Source organism: Diabrotica undecimpunctata, chromosome 3 (genome assembly GCF_040954645.1).
Source record: "Diabrotica undecimpunctata isolate CICGRU chromosome 3, icDiaUnde3, whole genome shotgun sequence".
NCBI classification, from domain to species: Eukaryota; Metazoa; Arthropoda; class Insecta; order Coleoptera; family Chrysomelidae; genus Diabrotica; species Diabrotica undecimpunctata.
The window spans coordinates 156,034,859-156,053,234 of NC_092805.1; the positions used below are offsets into that span (position 1 = coordinate 156,034,859).

General features: G+C 31.2%; 1 protein-coding gene across 3 annotated transcripts in view; it reads right to left on the bottom strand.

The window, feature by feature from the left end:
• Hipk (Homeodomain interacting protein kinase) overlaps positions 1-18,376 on the bottom strand; it is a 202,960-nt gene that overhangs the window by 12,265 nt on the left and 172,319 nt on the right. For all 3 annotated transcript variants that reach the window (XM_072527266.1, XM_072527267.1, XM_072527265.1), the window contains one exon: positions 1-16,096. This exon is cut by the window's left edge and continues 12,265 nt beyond it. In XM_072527266.1, coding sequence (XP_072383367.1) covers positions 15,901-16,096 — 196 coding nt within the window. In that variant the 3' untranslated portion in view covers positions 1-15,900. The remainder of the gene's footprint in view (positions 16,097-18,376) is intronic.

Sequence of the window (18,376 nt, forward strand, 5' to 3'; positions counted from 1 at the left end):
TCATTTGTAGTGACTAATATTCAATATAATCCAAAAGCTTTTTCGGTTTGAAAGATTGTTGTCCGAAGCCTTCTATTTATCAATTTTTATGAAGTTTTAAGCAGTAATGAATTTTGAATAATCATTTACTTTGTTTTGATTGAGTACCGCAATTTATTTAGCTATTAGGTTATTGGTGTTAGGATGTTTCCTTTTTTTTTAATGGTAATGAATAAATACATTTTTTGAAGTTTACTTTTTTTAATGATTTTATTTTATTGACGATATAACTTTTTTGCATTCTTCTATTGACGATATAACTTTTTTTGGATTAAAGTAGTGGCCAATCTAGACCAGTGTATTTTTTCTGTGACTTTTGTGATTTTGATTTTATTATATTCGTAAATCCTTCAAAACAAAAGACGAATTAAAAAAGAATACAAGTTGACGCCATGACGTCTTTGTATATACGGTTTCGGTCAAGACTAAACAATATGAAACAGGTTAAGTTACGCATTGGCCGGAAATGCAGATGCAATACTTACTGACATTGGCGCCATGATTGTCTGTATGTCCTTCTTAAGTGGCATGTCAATTTTAATAGTTTTGCTTATGTAATGTTTTGATATGTTTTCTGACGATTTTGAGTCCTTTATGAAGCTCGGGTTAAGATTTATTGTCGCCTATCTTTTGCAGTTTAACTATATTCAGTACTTCTCGGCTTTTTAGGTCAAACTATTATCTATCTTATGTTATCTAGAAATATTTTAGCACGTTGTGAGAAGGCGACAAGTCAATCGTTTATTTCCGAAACATTTTCTCAGTAATACTGAGTCGCTACACACGAAATAGTTATTTATAAATTTAGGACAATCATTTCTCTTTGTGGATTCAAGAGAAAATTATACAGTGGTAACAACGTATATTTGAATAGTTCATTGATAACGTGAGACGGATTGTGTAGGAAAACTCCTATATATAGATTTTTAAACGTATTATTAATTTTTATAACGTAGTCTTTCACTACTAAGGCCTCTATAAACATCAAAATTATCTCTATGTCAAAATATCATTCAAAAATAACAAACCCAAAAATCATTTCACAACGTAAAACTATATACAATCATAATAAATATTATATATACAATCGCTTTCAACAAATCTCATTTTGTACTATATTTTGTATATTTTTATGGATTGAACAAAAATTCGTTAAATACACAAGTACTATTTGTAAATAAAACAAAATAGGACCAAATACCATGAACAGAAGTACATTTCCTAATCATTTTTGATTATAAATACATGTATACCTGGCTTCAATTAATAAGTTAGTTTTTGTAAACAATGATACCGGTTCACAAAGTACCTTTTTGTCCATTAGTCAACTTTTTATTATCAATGTAATATTTCATTGATAGAAACTGTCTTGCTGCAGTCAACAATCAGCAGGTAGAACAAATTCTGATATATAACTTTCTCGGTAGACCAGTAGTTAAAGTAGTAACTTCGAGTGAAAGCTTAATACGTCGTGAGTCGTTATTATCGGGTATAATAAGCAATTTTTGTGAAGACAATCCAGCCGACTGTACTCGGTAACAAGTCAAATATTTAACACACTACATAAAATGATTACTACGCCTTTACGCTAATAATCATGTTGTTTGATGTCTGTTAAAGGTGGATAACAGTATATCATATGTATGCCACATTTTGACAGATAAAAAATAGCGAGTTTTAGTGTTGTCCATAAAGATGCCATTTTATGACAAAAACTGCAAACCACTGAAGTTGGAATATAATATGAAGAATGATATATTTTCTATTATAAGAAAGTATGGACGAATATTCGTGAAATATTTTGTTTAATATGAGGATATGGAATGGATAAGTTTCGTAAATAATAAAAATAAGCATGATAAAACTGAAGGCTAAAAGTTTAAACACTACTGATTGTCTAAAGTCAGGAAGACAATAAAACATTCATTTAAAGCAGAATTTATAACACCACAAACACACGAACAATTGTCATAACTGGAAGGAACATAATAAATCATGAATATTATAAATACCACAGTTATGTCTTAACGTATTTCGGTAGAGAAGTCAATTAATGGAAGTGCCCAGACGTAAGACCATATTGGCCAACTCAATTTACTAGTGAACTCTGATTTGGAGTCCCAGCAGCGTAGCTGAGACATCGAGACGATATTACACTTATAATTGTTCATAATATTTATTATATTATGAATATTAAACATAAATATCAGACAAATCTTCTGAACACAAAGCATTAATAACGACAATATCGATTTCAAGGATGGAGGTGTGCTAATAAGTCTAAACAGCATAAATATATTTTTATTGGATATTTGTACATATAAAACAAAGTTCAACAAGAAAACATCAATATATGAAGTAAATGGGCCTTATTTCAATGATTCTAATTCATCTTCAGTTCAAAACTAAATTATAATTTAGACTGCACTCTATAGAACCGGTATTTAGGTTGATTTGTTAATTTAGTATGATTTGTTAAAAATAATCTTACCGGAAACCCGAAAATTATTAATGGTTTTTATGGTTTTATTGTCCCTTAAAAATATATTGATTTTAATATTAGGCAACGCCATTGGGTCAAGACCAAATATTGAAAAGTTGATTAATGACTTGTTAACGATAAAAGCATGTTAACGTTAACCGCCCAAAACACTAGGGGGCCAATTTTTTTTTTATTATAGTACTTAAGCATTTATATTGGGTAATGAAGTCTGGGCGGGTCTTTCGGTAGTGAACCGCATTTTGGTTAACGTGGCGGTTAACGTGTTAAAGAAAACTATATTGTTTACAAAAACTAAACTTAATTCAGCTACTAAAACATCCTACTCAAGCAAAAATAAACATAAATGTACCTTGTTATGTCAGTTTATTAAGTGGTCCAAAACAGCAATTAATATAAAATTCCGACAATCCATTGTTATTTTAGTTAAAATACAAATAACTACTAAATAGCCTATCACCATTTAATAAGATGTTGAAACACCACTAATTTGCTAAAATATTGACATGATTCTACACCAGTCTTGTGTAACACTAATAATATAATAGTTAAATCTACAAAACTCTGCGACAAAACAACCAAATTAGTTTCCGAGAATATGGAAACAAATTCTAATTTGTATAAAATTATCGATTAGATCCATTATGGAATAAACAAACTTTTTAACTTTTAGTTGATTCAATTTGTAACGATTTATTCAGCAAATTGTAGGCTCGCCTCGAGTCACTATACTGCTTCCACGTACGAAACGATTGGAATTCATTCAGTGGGACAGATAACAGCTAAGCTAAGTTATTTCCTATTCAGACAGAATTGCGCTCGAAAACTGCGCACTGTGCGCCTGTGCCTAAACATTACCACAATGGCGTTCGTTGTAGGTAATTATTTTATTCTGAGACTTATAACGACAAATGAAATTTACAATGCTACAGGCTACCTCGTATTGCGTATTTTTTAGGATATACAAAAAATACAAATTGATTGGAATCAAAGGTTGAGGGTGACGCACGACAGATGGGATTGGAAAGAGGAGGAGGCTTAGTTGGATGACGATTTCTGTTTAAATATTATATTTTCATATTATACTAGAATCACATCCTTATATATGTATGTAAACAAGTAAAAAAGTAAGGAAGAATTTCCACAGTGGTGGAATCAACGTACTATATCATGAATTATAAAAAGTTACCACGATCTCATGGTGAGACATATTGATACTATCAATTTTACAACATTGGACAAGTATCAAGAACACAGGTGGTCCAACAAGGGTGTCCATTGAGTTTTAGAATATATAGCTATTTTCAATGTTCCTGGAAAAATATTGTCATATCACATCAGCTAAAAATGTTAAGGCATACAATGGAAATAACAAACTGTGCCATATTTCTCTAACGTTTTTAATATGACAAAGATGCATTAATCACAACAGTGAGATTTACAGCAAACACCAATCTGGCAATGTTAGCGAAATGGCCTATTTTTACCGTCAAACTCCTCCAACTGGCAAAATGATACAGAGATTTCTTATTCAAACAGAGAACGCTAAAATTGTTTCAATCAGTATAAAGAAACCATCTTGCTCTAGTACGTTTATGGAACAAAATGGATGACAACCTACTAGATACAAATCCGTGGTGGCGGCAAGAGAGTGTCTCTATCCTTTAAAAAAAGGTAGATAATAGATATGTTTACTTGCCGAATAAATCGTTTGAATATTGACCATTTCTAATTATTCTTGGTATTTGAAAACGAAAAACTCGTTTATTTTTAGAATATTCTGTATAAATAAATAAATTATTTTTTTGTGTAACAATTTTATTATTTCACTATTGTTTAATAAGTATATTTTTTAATTTTAAACAATTCAACAGCTTTTTAAGTCTATATTTACAATCTGTTTATTATCTAATAAAGATATCCCTATCTCTCCTTTTTAATTGAAATACTTTCAAAAACTTAATTGAGTCATTTTGCAGAAGAGTTTAAAACATACTATTTTGTAGTGCAGCCTTTAGATCATATAGTAAAAATCTTAAATATTTGTTACATCTTAATATTGGAAGTGATTAAAGGATTCAAACTATTCTCTTGATATCTATGAGAAATGTAGATCTAATTGAAAATAATAATAATAATAATAATCGCAATTATTAACTACAACCATTATATAAGCGCTTTTCTATATATGGTAACTAATATATAAATATAACCAACCCAACATTATATTATATACAAACAAATTATCCAAAAAATAATGTGCCAATAATATATATTTCATCATTCCATTTTGCTGTAGGGTGAGGTATGTACCAAAAAGAGTTGTAGAGAGATCCAAGAAAATGCTACTCACTTGTTCATTACTATGTGTTCTATTAATTAGGTAACCCAAAGTTAGATAAATAATTTTACCAACTTTTATTATTATTTATTTATTTCTTATTTGAGCCGAACCTGAAGTTTTGTGCAGAACCGAAAACCACCGTAGTAATAGAGTCGATTAAATTCGTCGAAATTGTCACAAACAATTGGTCCTTCAAGTCGGACATTTTGACCTTTTGTAAAATAAATTTGAAATTATCCTGGTTTCTTGTTCGATATGATTTTTTTTACAGTTTTACATTTTTAATTTAGTTTTAATTTTTTACTGTTTTTTTACAGTTTTAATTTAGTACTGCCATTTATCGTTGAAAACAGATCATTGGTCCTCTGAACCGGATGTTTTGAACGTATTTGAAAAAATATTGTATGTAGTATAGATTCTTTGGCCAATATTCTTTTTGCCTAAATTAGACAGGCGACATTTTGCTGTATGAACAGGTCGACCAATAGGTAGCAGAAATACAAGTAACAATTTTTGATTTAGAATCGAAACTCCTTATTCTATCTCTTCGCACGATTTCCTCAAGTTAAATCAAATTTACAACAAAACTAAACATAAAAGTTGTATCGTCCGTATTTTTTGTGAGTCTGAAGTATTTTTTTTTGTAGGTGCTAAAATACAAAATTTCATTAACAGTTTATCTCTCTTATCACTTTCTTTTCAAGTACCTACCACAGCCCATAAGTGTAACGCATATTTTCAGATGTTTCCGCTTAGGGGAGACAAGCTAGTAATATGAGGTAATTTAAAAATTATTGTGCTAAATATTTTGATATCGATCCTCCCTGAGACATCCTTCGAAAATATACGTACATGGATTCGCCTACTTGGTGTTGTGAAAGTGCAGTTGTTTACAAAAAATATTAATATCAACTAAAAAATTTTGATTTTAGGTTCTGCACGACGTTGCATGTGAAGGGCGTTCCCACTTTTTGGAGATTTGTTAACAAAATGTATGTCACTGTACACAGTTCTCGTCATATGTAACACTTTACTTTTGAGCAAAAAACGAAAACTTCTGATCAATTTTTATTTGACAAAAAGGATACATGAATATATACCTCATTAATTTATCTTTGTAATCCAGATGCGGATACAGATGGTAAATATATACAAAACACTAACATTTAAATTTTTTTGTCTGGCGTTTTGCATGAGATCGAATCAGTTAAGATACAGCTTGGCAACAATGTAAATTCTTTACACAAGAATAAATAGGTGACTTAGTTTTTATGTTTTTCGTCGGAATATTTTTGCAATTGCAGCTAAAATAGCTACTTGGCCGACTTTGTCTACATTCAATCAATAAAGCACAAAATTTGTAACATTACAGTTTGCCGCGCTATTCTTTATATTGTTTCTACCTAAATAGATGCGCAATTGCCAGACACAAAAATTCTTTATATACTTTTACTCTTCAATATCAGAAGTTTGTTATATAATCCGAGAACTCCACAAGGTCGACTATTATATACGTGAAGACTGAGTTATATGTAAATACTTCTCAAAGAGCATGGCTAATTATTTAAGAAACGTTCTAAAGCTTTCAGTACTAAGTACAATGTGTATAAAAATATGCTTCACGAAAATGAAGCCAACCTTGTTGAACAAACCTTTTCATTCTTCATTTTATATCGAAACTAGTCACCGAAATTCAGTAACAAAATATATAATTTTATCACAATAAATATAATAAATGTGTACAAAAAATTTATCTTAAAATGAATTGAATACTGAATACTGCAATTTACAAATGACTCACTGCAAACATATTGACATGAATAGCGATTTCCAGAATTTTTATACGTTAAATAAAACAGAAACTAAGAAAAATATTAAAAATAATACTAAAAAGTAGAATAATATGACTAAAAGTAGATGCTAATAAAAAGTTAACATTTAAAAAGCAACGGTAATTATTCGATTTTTAAATTTGGATAAAACTACATATAGAAAAATATAAAAAAATCTTCTGATGTGCCTATCAGTGATGAATGTTGGCGACCATCATGAAATGAATGAAAATGATCATGAAAAATACTTTCGATGACGTTTACAACAAAATTAAAAACATTATCAAGGTTAAATATCAGACAGAACTATATCAGCAGGAGATTTTGAATTAACCATGAACGAAATCATGCGGTAGGCATACCGGTGTCTGATGGTAAGTCCTTATTTGACCATTTTAGTTGTTCTATAGTTGACAAAGTATAGAACTATAAAAATATATCAGATAAAATATATAGGAGTTAAATGATGAGTCCTAAAATCAATATTAGTAAAATCAAATCCATGAGAGGAAATGAAAGAAACAACACGCTATTTACTATCAGCAACATGCAGACTGAAAATGTGGAAAACTTTACAATCTTGGAAGTGTCATAACAGAAAGCGGAGGAACAGAGGACGATAGTCGTATGAGGATACGAAAAGCTCATCAAGCATTCAGCATGCTCAACCCTGTTTGGAGATCTGGGAAGTATACAAGGACCGCATATTCCAGTCAAATGTAATGTCTCTTCTACTCTACGGATGTGAAACCTGGAAAGTGATAAAAACTGCAGGTCTTTATTAATAAATGTCTACGACGAATTGTTCGTATTTTCTGGCCAAACATCATCAGAAACGAAGATCTACTACACCTGACCGAACAAAAAAGGGTAGAAGATCAAATAAAGTCCAGAAAATGGGGTTGGATTGGTCACACACTCAGAAAAAATAATTCCAGTATTGCAACGATTGCCCTAGAGTGAAAGCTCTATGCTCCACTTAGGAGTTCAAGAACATTATATCTAAATGATAAGTCACAGGATTCTTTTTTCGTTCTAAATTATCAATATTTAAAAATCATGACTAATTTAGGTTGTTTATTTTTCAGTTATCTCGGAAAAATTGATTTCCTAATTGAAGTCTTTCATTTGACATACCTTGACCTTGATGAGTGGTGTGTTTTTATATTATAATTAAAGTACTAATATTAAAATGTATATTCATTTAGTTGTATTTCAATTATAGTAATGGATAATGAAAAGGCTGTTACAAATTACCTATGACATAATACTGACGAAAATAAAGAAAAGTACTAAAATAAAAGCCCCAAAAACTAAAATAATATGAGCAAAAACAATATATTAATTGCGACAAGCAAAACATTTCGATGACCATAAATTTTGGCAACTATGCTACTTCGCTGTTATTTTTTATATTTTTAAAAGTTAAATCTATTACGAAACCCTGTGCATTAGTTGAAAATGAGAGCAAAAAGATCTAAATAATATATATCTAAAATGACTGTCAAGTCTAAAATACTAATATTTGTCTCTCAATAAGGCGTTACAATATTATTAAAACTAGTTAAAGCGAAAAGGTTTGAAGTATTGGGCAAAATCGAGTCAACTGGGTCTATTTTCGTGGTTCATAAGTAATTAGTCGTAAGAGATACGGTAAAGTGTATAAAGCGTCATAAAAAATAATGATTTTTAAAAACTCTGGTTCTCATTTTAATGCCTAGTTTCAAACAGCTTATACTGAGGGAATGACTAATTTTCTGAGTACTTTTTCTATGCTTGTTTCCATGGAATTCCGAATAATTTATGATAATTAGAATTTCTACCCATATGGGATGTGGTAACACTCCCTGTGACAGTTTTCTGATGATTCAAATATAAAAATTCGTAAAGTTTAACGTCTGGGCAACGAAACGCGACAAACTATATTAATAGTGAGGTATTCAATTACAGTATTGAAGACGTTTCGACAATTCGCTAGAATTTCAATATTAAAAAAGATGGATATAAGTCGTGAACATTTTTAAACGAGTGTGTTTATGGTCGATTGAAAAAAATTAAAAGGGGTACACAAAGTGCATTTGTTGACTAGGCAACTGAGTTTCGGTTTGAAGAACTTCTATTGGAACCAGTCAGCTCACATAGAACTCACTAATATGACAACATCGGATATTCAAATTATCAAAGTTGTCAGACAGGGATGCATACTGTCGCCGATCCTTTTCAATTGATATTCTGAATCCATTTTCCAAGAGGCCTTAGAAGATGTAGAAATATGAATAAAACTGAATGTCGGTGAACCATGATAACAAGATCCGATATGCTGACATTATCGATGTATCCGATGACATTAAATGCTACGTACTGACGGAATGTTGTACGGAATTGGGGTTGGACGTTAGCAAGAACCATGTTACGTCTGGATTGTATCGGTGGTTATTGAAAATATCATGGATCGAGAGAGTATGAAATTCTCTAGTGTTGAAAAGAATGAATAAATTTACAACACTTCTTGAACTATTTCTAAAATTGAACATTAGGTTAAAAATATTGGGTTAGGATTACGTTTATCTCCCAGTTTATCAAATGTTTCGTATTTCACTGTGTCTTTAGCTGTTTGCACACTGAGTTCGGTAGCAATCACATGATTATGTATTTTAAATGAAAAGTTGCCTGTATTGCCAACTTATACGATATTGGTCTTCTGAGCACACTAGATGATAGGTGTTAGGTACTAATTAGGTACTTTTAGGGCCCGTTTCAAAAAGAATAATTTACTTCATTTTACAAAAATGATTTTATTGTAGGGTTACAAAAACTAAATTAATGTATGTCAGCATCAATAATTATTGACAGTAACTGTCAGTTTCTGACAAGTGACGAGGATGGCCATTTTGGCAACACGTCACTATGTAAGACTCTACTGCCAATCTCTAGTAAAAATCTTATAGATAGATCTTCTTCTTGTTATTTTATTTGATATATTTGATAAAAATACGTGATAGATTTGAATTTATATTTTAGCTTTGTGATTTGTGATTGAAGGTACTCAAACTAAAAAATTCCTCTCCCCAATATAAGCGACTAGAACCAGTTTGAATTTAAAAGATAGATACTAAAATTCTTCTAAAAATTATTCTAAAAAAACCCTAATTAAAATTGTCAAATTTAGGTTTTGATAAAAGATATTTTTACCTATCTCTAATTCTTACTATTTACCACTTATCTTCCTTCAATATACAAATAGCTCTCTAGGCCTCATACCAAAGTCCGCCGTCGATTTTGCCGAATCTACGAACCAAAATGAAAATATGTACAAAAGAAATTTTGACGATCACAGAAAAAAGATCTTTGAACCAACAATGTTAAAAAATATGTACAAATCTGTTGATTGGAGTTAAAAATTAAAGTGCTGAGGAACTGAACATCGAAAATTCTGTACACCAACATGCATATACCCGGACAGCGTATTTTATTTATATGCTCTAGCAAGGGATACAATACAAAAAATAATATTGCCTTGCAAACTGTTTTAAGGTTCGCGATAGAGGTGGTACCTCATCGAAAACACCGAAATTAATATATAAATATGTTGGAAAAATGTAACTTTGTAACGTTTTTAAACGTTTAGTAGTTCAGAAGAACTCCTATGTATAGGTAAATCTATTACAGGACGGAGAAAACTTTTTTCTTGCTACAATTTCGTGTAGCACAGTTACATACAAATCTAAACTGAATTTAAAATACAATTAATTACAACATACTTTACTTAGTGTTTCTAATTTCTTGAGAACCACCAAAAACCCCACGTTTGCAAGGTAAAATCCCCTTAAGCTAGAGCATTTTCCAATGAGAAAACCTACATATAGCGAAAAAACACCTGATTATTATTTGTATTATTTAGTAATCCGAAAAACTATTCTACACAATCCAAAAATATTATTTGTTACATCTACCATATATATTTCTAATTCTATCGCCTAAGTTTTTTAAGATATACCTTCTAAACTAATTGAAAACATCTATGACGAATTATCAATCTTTCGATATTCTTTTGTAAAATTTTTGTTTTTGTTAGAACACCGAACTATTTCCAAATCGTCATTTGTAGGCAATGGGGTTACGCAGAGTAGACTCTTTGCTGTCAAAACTACTTTTTTATATCACTTAGTTAAAGAAATTTTAAAGGTAAATAAAAGGAATGGCGAAACATTCAAAAAAATGATAAAACATAACGATGATTTTAATTTCTGTTAATGAAATCACATAAAAAGTGTCTATAACGGCTTCTAACGGCGCCATAAGCAGCAATCACGTTTGATGAAATGCCATAATATCATAGGCATAAATTTGGCGTTTGAAGACGACGTATAGGTATAAATGCAAAATTTTGATGCAAATGCAAATATAAGATTAGAACTACTACATTATGTTAAAAGCATTTGATCAACCGTGATGATTGATAACTGCTACATTGAGTTAGAGAATTTGATCATCAATCAGTAGTGATCATATTATGTAATAGGAACAAAATGATTTATTGCTTTTAAGACTTGTATTTGTAAGGTAAAAGTTCTTTAGATATTAAACTACAAACGAAATAACCACTTACGGTTATCCTAATTTGATGCCACATTAAGCAGTTGTTTGAATTCTTTAAGTAGTTTTATAGAAGGACATACTAAAACGAGTATATTAGCTACGTTTATACGACTACCAGAATAGATGAATCAATGTGTTAGAGAGAGAAGTACCTTTTAATTAAGTAAGAGAGAGAGAACGTTATATGTTGACGTCACAAGCATCGCTCCATTATGGCCGCCACCAGTAATTCGCCATTTTTAAGTTAATTAAGAAAATATTTTTGTAGTTTAAGTATTATCCGCTAGTCGGAGCCAGTAATTATAGCTTAATATGTCTGCAAACGTCTTTGTGATTTTTTCCCTTGTTTACGCCTTTAATGCACGAGTCCATACGTGACAAATATTATGTCACGTTTTATATCACATATTATGTCACAACATTTGGCACAAAACGTGACATTTGACATAAAACGTGATATATGTACCACTTTTCTTGTCAAATGTCACATATTATGTCAAATGTCACATATTATGTCAAATGTCACATATTGCGTCACGTTTTATGTCAAATGTCACATTTTATGTCACGTGTGAACTGGTCCATCAAAGAAGAAAACAAGAGAGAAAATAACAATGACGTTTGCAGATATATTAAGTCATAATTACTGGCACCGACTAGCCGATAATAGTTGAACTACAAAAATATTTTGTAAATTAATTTAGATTTAAAAAGGGCGAATTACTGGCGGCGGCTATATTGTGACGTCAACATATATCGTTCGCTCTTACTTACCTAAAAGGTACTTCTCTATCTAACACATTGATCTCCCTATTCTGGTAGTCGTACAAATGTAGCTAATCTTCTAACAAGTAGTGTCTCAATATTTTTCATTTGCATTTTTTATAGTAAATATTACAAATTTTAACAGGAAACATATGCCATAGGACACCTGAAGACCTCTTTAGACGATCTGCAATACTCGAACAATAGTTTGTTTTCTATAAGGAAAAAAACAACCTGAGAGAAATGTATAAAATATGTATGTTTCTATTTTCTATCACCTCACGTCTTCTGGTTGGACTCAATGAATTAAGTTTCACCGATCCACGAGATCTTATCTTACACCGTACTACTCGGCAGACGCGATTCACTGGCGAATTCTAATTCAACGCCACAGGATCCATTTTGAGCTTTACCATGTTGCGTTTGAAAATTTTCTGGTTGAGTGGTATGGTTCAAACCATAAACTACTCACAGGATACGAATCTAACAGCCTGTTGGGCCATCAAGCGACATATATAAAATATAACAGCAGTGATAAAAGTGTTAACTTTATTATGTTGAGTACAATTTCGAATTTATACCAAGATATTGATATATCCTGTTGCGTTTGAATATTTTCTCGCTGAGTTATGGCTCAAATCATGAGCAACGCGAATCTCACACCAAAGCGAATCTGACAGCTTGTTGAGCCATTAAGCCGACATGGATAAAATACAACAGCAATGACAAAAGTGTTAATTGTATTATCGCATACCGAACCAATTTTTTAAGTTCAAATAGACGTTTCTATCCTAATACCAGGAATAGAACTAGAGTCTACTGATAGTTTAAGCTACCAAAATTATCTTAAGGGTTTATAAAATCAAAAACCGCCAATAAAAAGAGTGCATAAAAAATAAAGTAGCCGTAAAATACATAATGTACGTGTTATTTCTTTATATTTAATTCCTCTTTACCTAAGACTTCTGCTTAATGATTCAAATAGTAGTGGCAACAAAAGGTCTTACCCTAAATAACATAAAAAATGATTATTTTCAATAGTTTTATTAAATATCACAACTATATATTCCACAACTATATTGACGCTTATATACCCTTGTTAAAAACACTGAGACATTAAGTGCATAGTTGTTTTTTTCATTAAATAACGTCAAACATAGAGTGTATGAAAGATTATTACATTTACAGGCACATCAAACATTTTAAAACACTAGAATTTTCTTGAATATTTAAACGCTACTAAGTATTCTTTTATTTACTTTAAATTGAAACCCAACCCCAAAGTGTCGTATATGGCTGTGACCAAAACGGATCCTTTAGAAACATTTCGGATACAACCTCGACACTTATACATCTAGATAGAAACACCTAAATTAATATTTATATTAAAAAATTGTCGAGGCAATTCTGAAACGCCTATAAAGGATTCTGCTGGACTTAAGCCTTAAAAAACAAAGTGTTTTCTCATATCCCCCTAATTATTTTGACACATACTCAATTGCAAAAATTGACTAGCTAGATATAGTGTTTTTATTCTTGTGAAGATTAGAATAAAAAATCGCAACGGGAAACATTCCAAAAGCGACTTTCAAAAAGCTAAGAGACAGAAAAACAGGACCTAGAATGGAAGTTTCAGGTCCCGATCATATCAAAACACTGTCTATTACCAATTTATGAAAACCAAGTAGTAGCAAACGATTGCGACTTCGTTTTTTATTCCAACTAACGTTATTTTGCTGGCGTGAAGTGACATCCGCTCTTTAACCTATAATAAAGACTAGTAAAACTACGTATAAAGACAAAACTAATCCTAATTCTTAAAAACATGAAAAGCAAAAGAAAATAATCTGAAACGCGTGCAAATGTTACACCATAACATTTATTTATTTCTTTGTATTATTCGTATATATAAACATTTATGATATAGATCTACAACCGATGTTAGCCTGATGATGATGATCCTTTTTTTCATACTAAGATTTTTTTTGTAAATGTGGAAAAAAATTCCTTTGTGGCTCATAACAGTTGTTTCTATAAACATTTTTTGTTTAATACAACTGTTGGCATACCTCCAAATACGTAATGCTGTGTATATGATGAGGAAGTGGCCAAAGTATCGACAATTATTACTAAATAGTTAGATAGATAGTAATCAGATAAAAAAGGCATTTCTTAAAGGGTTTTTAAACATTTTTCGCTTACATATAAAAAAAGTAAGCTAAAGCTTGATCAATTAAACACCTCTTGATTTATCTTTTTAAACACTTTTGCTAAATTAATGTATGTCCAATAGGTCGATCTAATTAATCAGAGATCAAAGTGATAGTCACTCATACACTATAGTATCTTTTTGTATTTTAATGCCGTTTAATTTAACAGCTTTTGGTGTAACATTTATCAATTACACCATGCATCAATTAAACCTAATCCACGATGTTATAAAACTCTGTCAACTTCACTCCAGTAAACGTTTCTATCTCCCCATTTTCCTATTTAACTCTAGCTTTTGCGTGGTGTTGCTACTACTTGAAAATTTGAAGCTTTAAAACAAGCTCGAACTAATAAATCAATCTTCAAACCAGAAGAAAATAATCCTAATAAAAAGTTAATAACTATAATAAACAAAAATACAGGAATGCCAACTGCATCGGCGAACGAATAATTATTTTGATTGGATTATCCGCCGTACAAAAAGGCTCTTTAAAAATTAAAAAAATACGATATAATAATTAATTAGTTAATTAATTAATTAATAGAACAAAAATTAAATTTAATATTTTAAATCATTATACACTAATCATGATTAAAATGCTAAGTTCGCCAGAGCGGACCTTAAATAATCATTTTGATATGAAGGCAGTATGTATATATGTGAAAGTGATAAATAAATATTTATTGTTATCAGTGGTCATTTCCAAGTGCTACAGATAAATATGTACAAAGGTGCACTGGAAAATATCCCCCAAAAACGTTCGTAAGAAAAAAAAAATAATAAAACTGTTTAGGTAAAATATTTAGGTTAACACATATTAATACCCTTTTGTATTAGTAGCAAGATAGAAGAATACCTTGTTTAAAATAATGTAAGAGAAAATGTGGAACGTTAGAGATATAGATCCGTTGCAAGTAACCGTTTTGAAAGAGCTAAAACGTCGTTTACAACAGACCGATAATTGCACAAACTAATTTCGTATACAACACTATGACCTTGTCAAGACAACAGCCGACATAACGTGCGTTACATGGACTCTTGTTGATACAAGGGAACAAAATACCATTACAATCAATATAAAATAAGTTGGAAAATTCTTAACAATTAAAAAATTCTAACACACAATACACAGAAACTTAAAAATTACACGGTTAAAACATAGGCACTATTCAAGTAACATTCGATCCGATAATAAGTACATTTAGTGGCGCCCCCTCCTTTAGGCAGATAATCATTACGAAGAGGTATAATTCTATATACAAAATAGCGCAAATGTATTATTATAATTTATATTTTAAATATAAATCTGTATTTTACGTATAAATGCATATTTAAAAAATTTTAGTAGTGAATATTTTCATACTAGTTGAGTAGTAGAATTAAACTGTGTTCATAATCACACAATGCGCTTCTTGTATATATCTCAAAATTTAACAAACATCTCCGGTTAATTACCAAAGTACAGCTCCATTTCGTACACTTCTAAATGCACTTACCACCGCATCTTATAACAACCAAAACTAAATACAATTTCATAAAAAACTGGACCGAAATTTGAGCAGTATCCAGTCAACGTATAGTTTCTTTTTTGTATTATATTCCTTCGTATCTATTCGGCGAACCAAAGACTGGCCGGTTGGTATTGATGGCTTTTGGCGGGACTAAGCGGGGCGAATCCGTAGGAGGCGGCCGTCACCTGAGCATGTGACGGGAATTGCAGATGGGCTGGCAGCGGGTGACTAGCGTGGCTTGCTAGCACGGGCCTGGCACTCGCATGGTGTGCTGGCGGCGGGGGAAGAGCGCGGCTGTTGAATATATTTTTTATTAGTTAGTGTTTTTTACAAATATAGATTAAATTCAAAAATTATTACGATAAAATTGTTGCACGGATAACGATTTTATTTATTTCGGCGTATTTGCTGTTAAATATAAAGTATTATTGTCAATATACGAATTTAAATCAGAAAAAAACAAAAATGAACAATTGATAAAATCAACTAAATCTGTTTCACTACCTTTAGAAGAAAAAATTAAAGACTAACAGTTGTCCACAACCAGATTTGGTAATTACCAGTGTAACTAAATGCAAAAAATCTTGGTTATAAATGATCTTAAATATGACGTTTAAGTCCCCTTCCCATATCAGTTGGCCCATCTATGTAATTTGCAATAAATCGATTACCATAAACAAATTATACTCTGCGTGTTTTTATAAGTTCCCATATTAATTAATATGGAATTTTTAAAAACATTACCCTTATGGTTTTTTATTTATTTTCAACAATAAAAAAATCACTAAACCATGGCTATGCATTCACGTAAGTCAGCATAAGTTGATTTTTTCATAATTGCGTTAAATTCAGAGGTAGCTATGGAAAAATTACAGCAAAAAAATAATATTGTCAGTTAATGTCAAATGTATTTTGTAGTATTGTAAAGCTTTTTGCGATTTGTGGCTTGTACAATAGGTCGAGCTAAAGTTATCGAAAAGAAAATTTGTTCAATCATAATTAGATTTTTTAATTCTCTAAACCAAATAGATTTTATATATAGTTATAGATTTTATAACGATTAACAAAAGGTTTCGTAATGGAGTACAAAGTGCAAAAACCTATCCAAGCGCAGATGCAGATACGGATCATAATCTATTACTAGCAAACGTCAACATTAAACTCAGGAAACCGGAGAAAAAAGTTAAAACCACCAAAATTAACATCAAAAACCTAAAAGACGACAACTGCCAACAGCAACTAAACGCAGAGATAAATAAATTAACTGAAGGAAGCGTTGAATGGGCAGATATGAAAAAAGCCATACTAAAAGCGGGAAAGGAGGTCCTAGGCGAAGAAGAGAAAATAACTAAAAAAGACTGGATGACACCGGAAATAGTTGAGCTAATAACTGAAAAAAGAAAATACAAAAATAAAGATGAAAATAAATATAAAACCATCAAGAATAAAATCAAATATGAAATCAAAAAGGCTAAGGAGGAATGGATGAACAAAAAATGCCAGGAATTGGAAGAACTCAGCAACAAACATGACACCTCAAACTTACATAAAAAAATTAAAGAACTTACAGGCAACACCAGACAAAGAAGAACACTCATAACAAGAGATAATAATGGAGAAATACTTACTGAAGAGAGCAAAATAAAGGAAGTATGGGAACAATGTATAATCCATCTTTTCCATGACGAGAGAGAAAATGAACAAGATATAGGTGAAGAAAAACAATACCTACAAATTTTACCCTCAGAAGTAAAGAATGCCCTACAGAATGCAAAACAAGGAAAAGCACCGGGTCCTGATCAAATTCCAGTTGAACTGTTAAAAGCCTTAGATGACGGTAATATAAAGAGACTCACCCGAATTCTCAACCACATATATGTAGAGGGCAACATCCCGGAAGAATGGCTTAAATCGATATTTTTACCTCTACCAAAAAACAACAATCCCAAATCATGTAATGACTATAGATTGATAAGCCTAATGTGCCACCCTTTAAAGATTCTCTTGAAAATTGTTCAAAACCGAATTTATAAGAAATGTGAGGAGCAGATAGATGAAACTCAGTTTGGCTTCAGAGGAGGCATGGGTACAAGAGAGGCATTATTTGCGTTGACGGTACTCTTGCAGAAATGTCGGGAATATAACAAGAGTGCATATGTATGCTTCATAGACTTTAGGAAGGCCTTTGACCGAGTGCAGCATATGAAGTTAATAAATGAATTAAAAAACATCAATTTAGACAAAAAAGACATTGAGTTTATTAAGGCTATATACTGGAACCAGAAAGCAGTAGTAAAGGTGAACGATATAGAAACAAATAATATACCGATTGCGAGAGGGGTTAGGCAAGGATGCGTCTTGTCTCCGACGCTTTTCAACGTGTACTCACAGGTCATTCAGAAAAGCCTTATGGGAAAGAAAAGAGGGAATAAGAATTGGTGGAGAAATCATAAACACCATGAGATTTGCAGATGACACGGTAATTATGGCTGAGAGTATAGAAGATCTACAAACTTTACTAGATGCAATAAATAGTGAATGCATTCAAATGGGACTTGACATCAACACAGATAA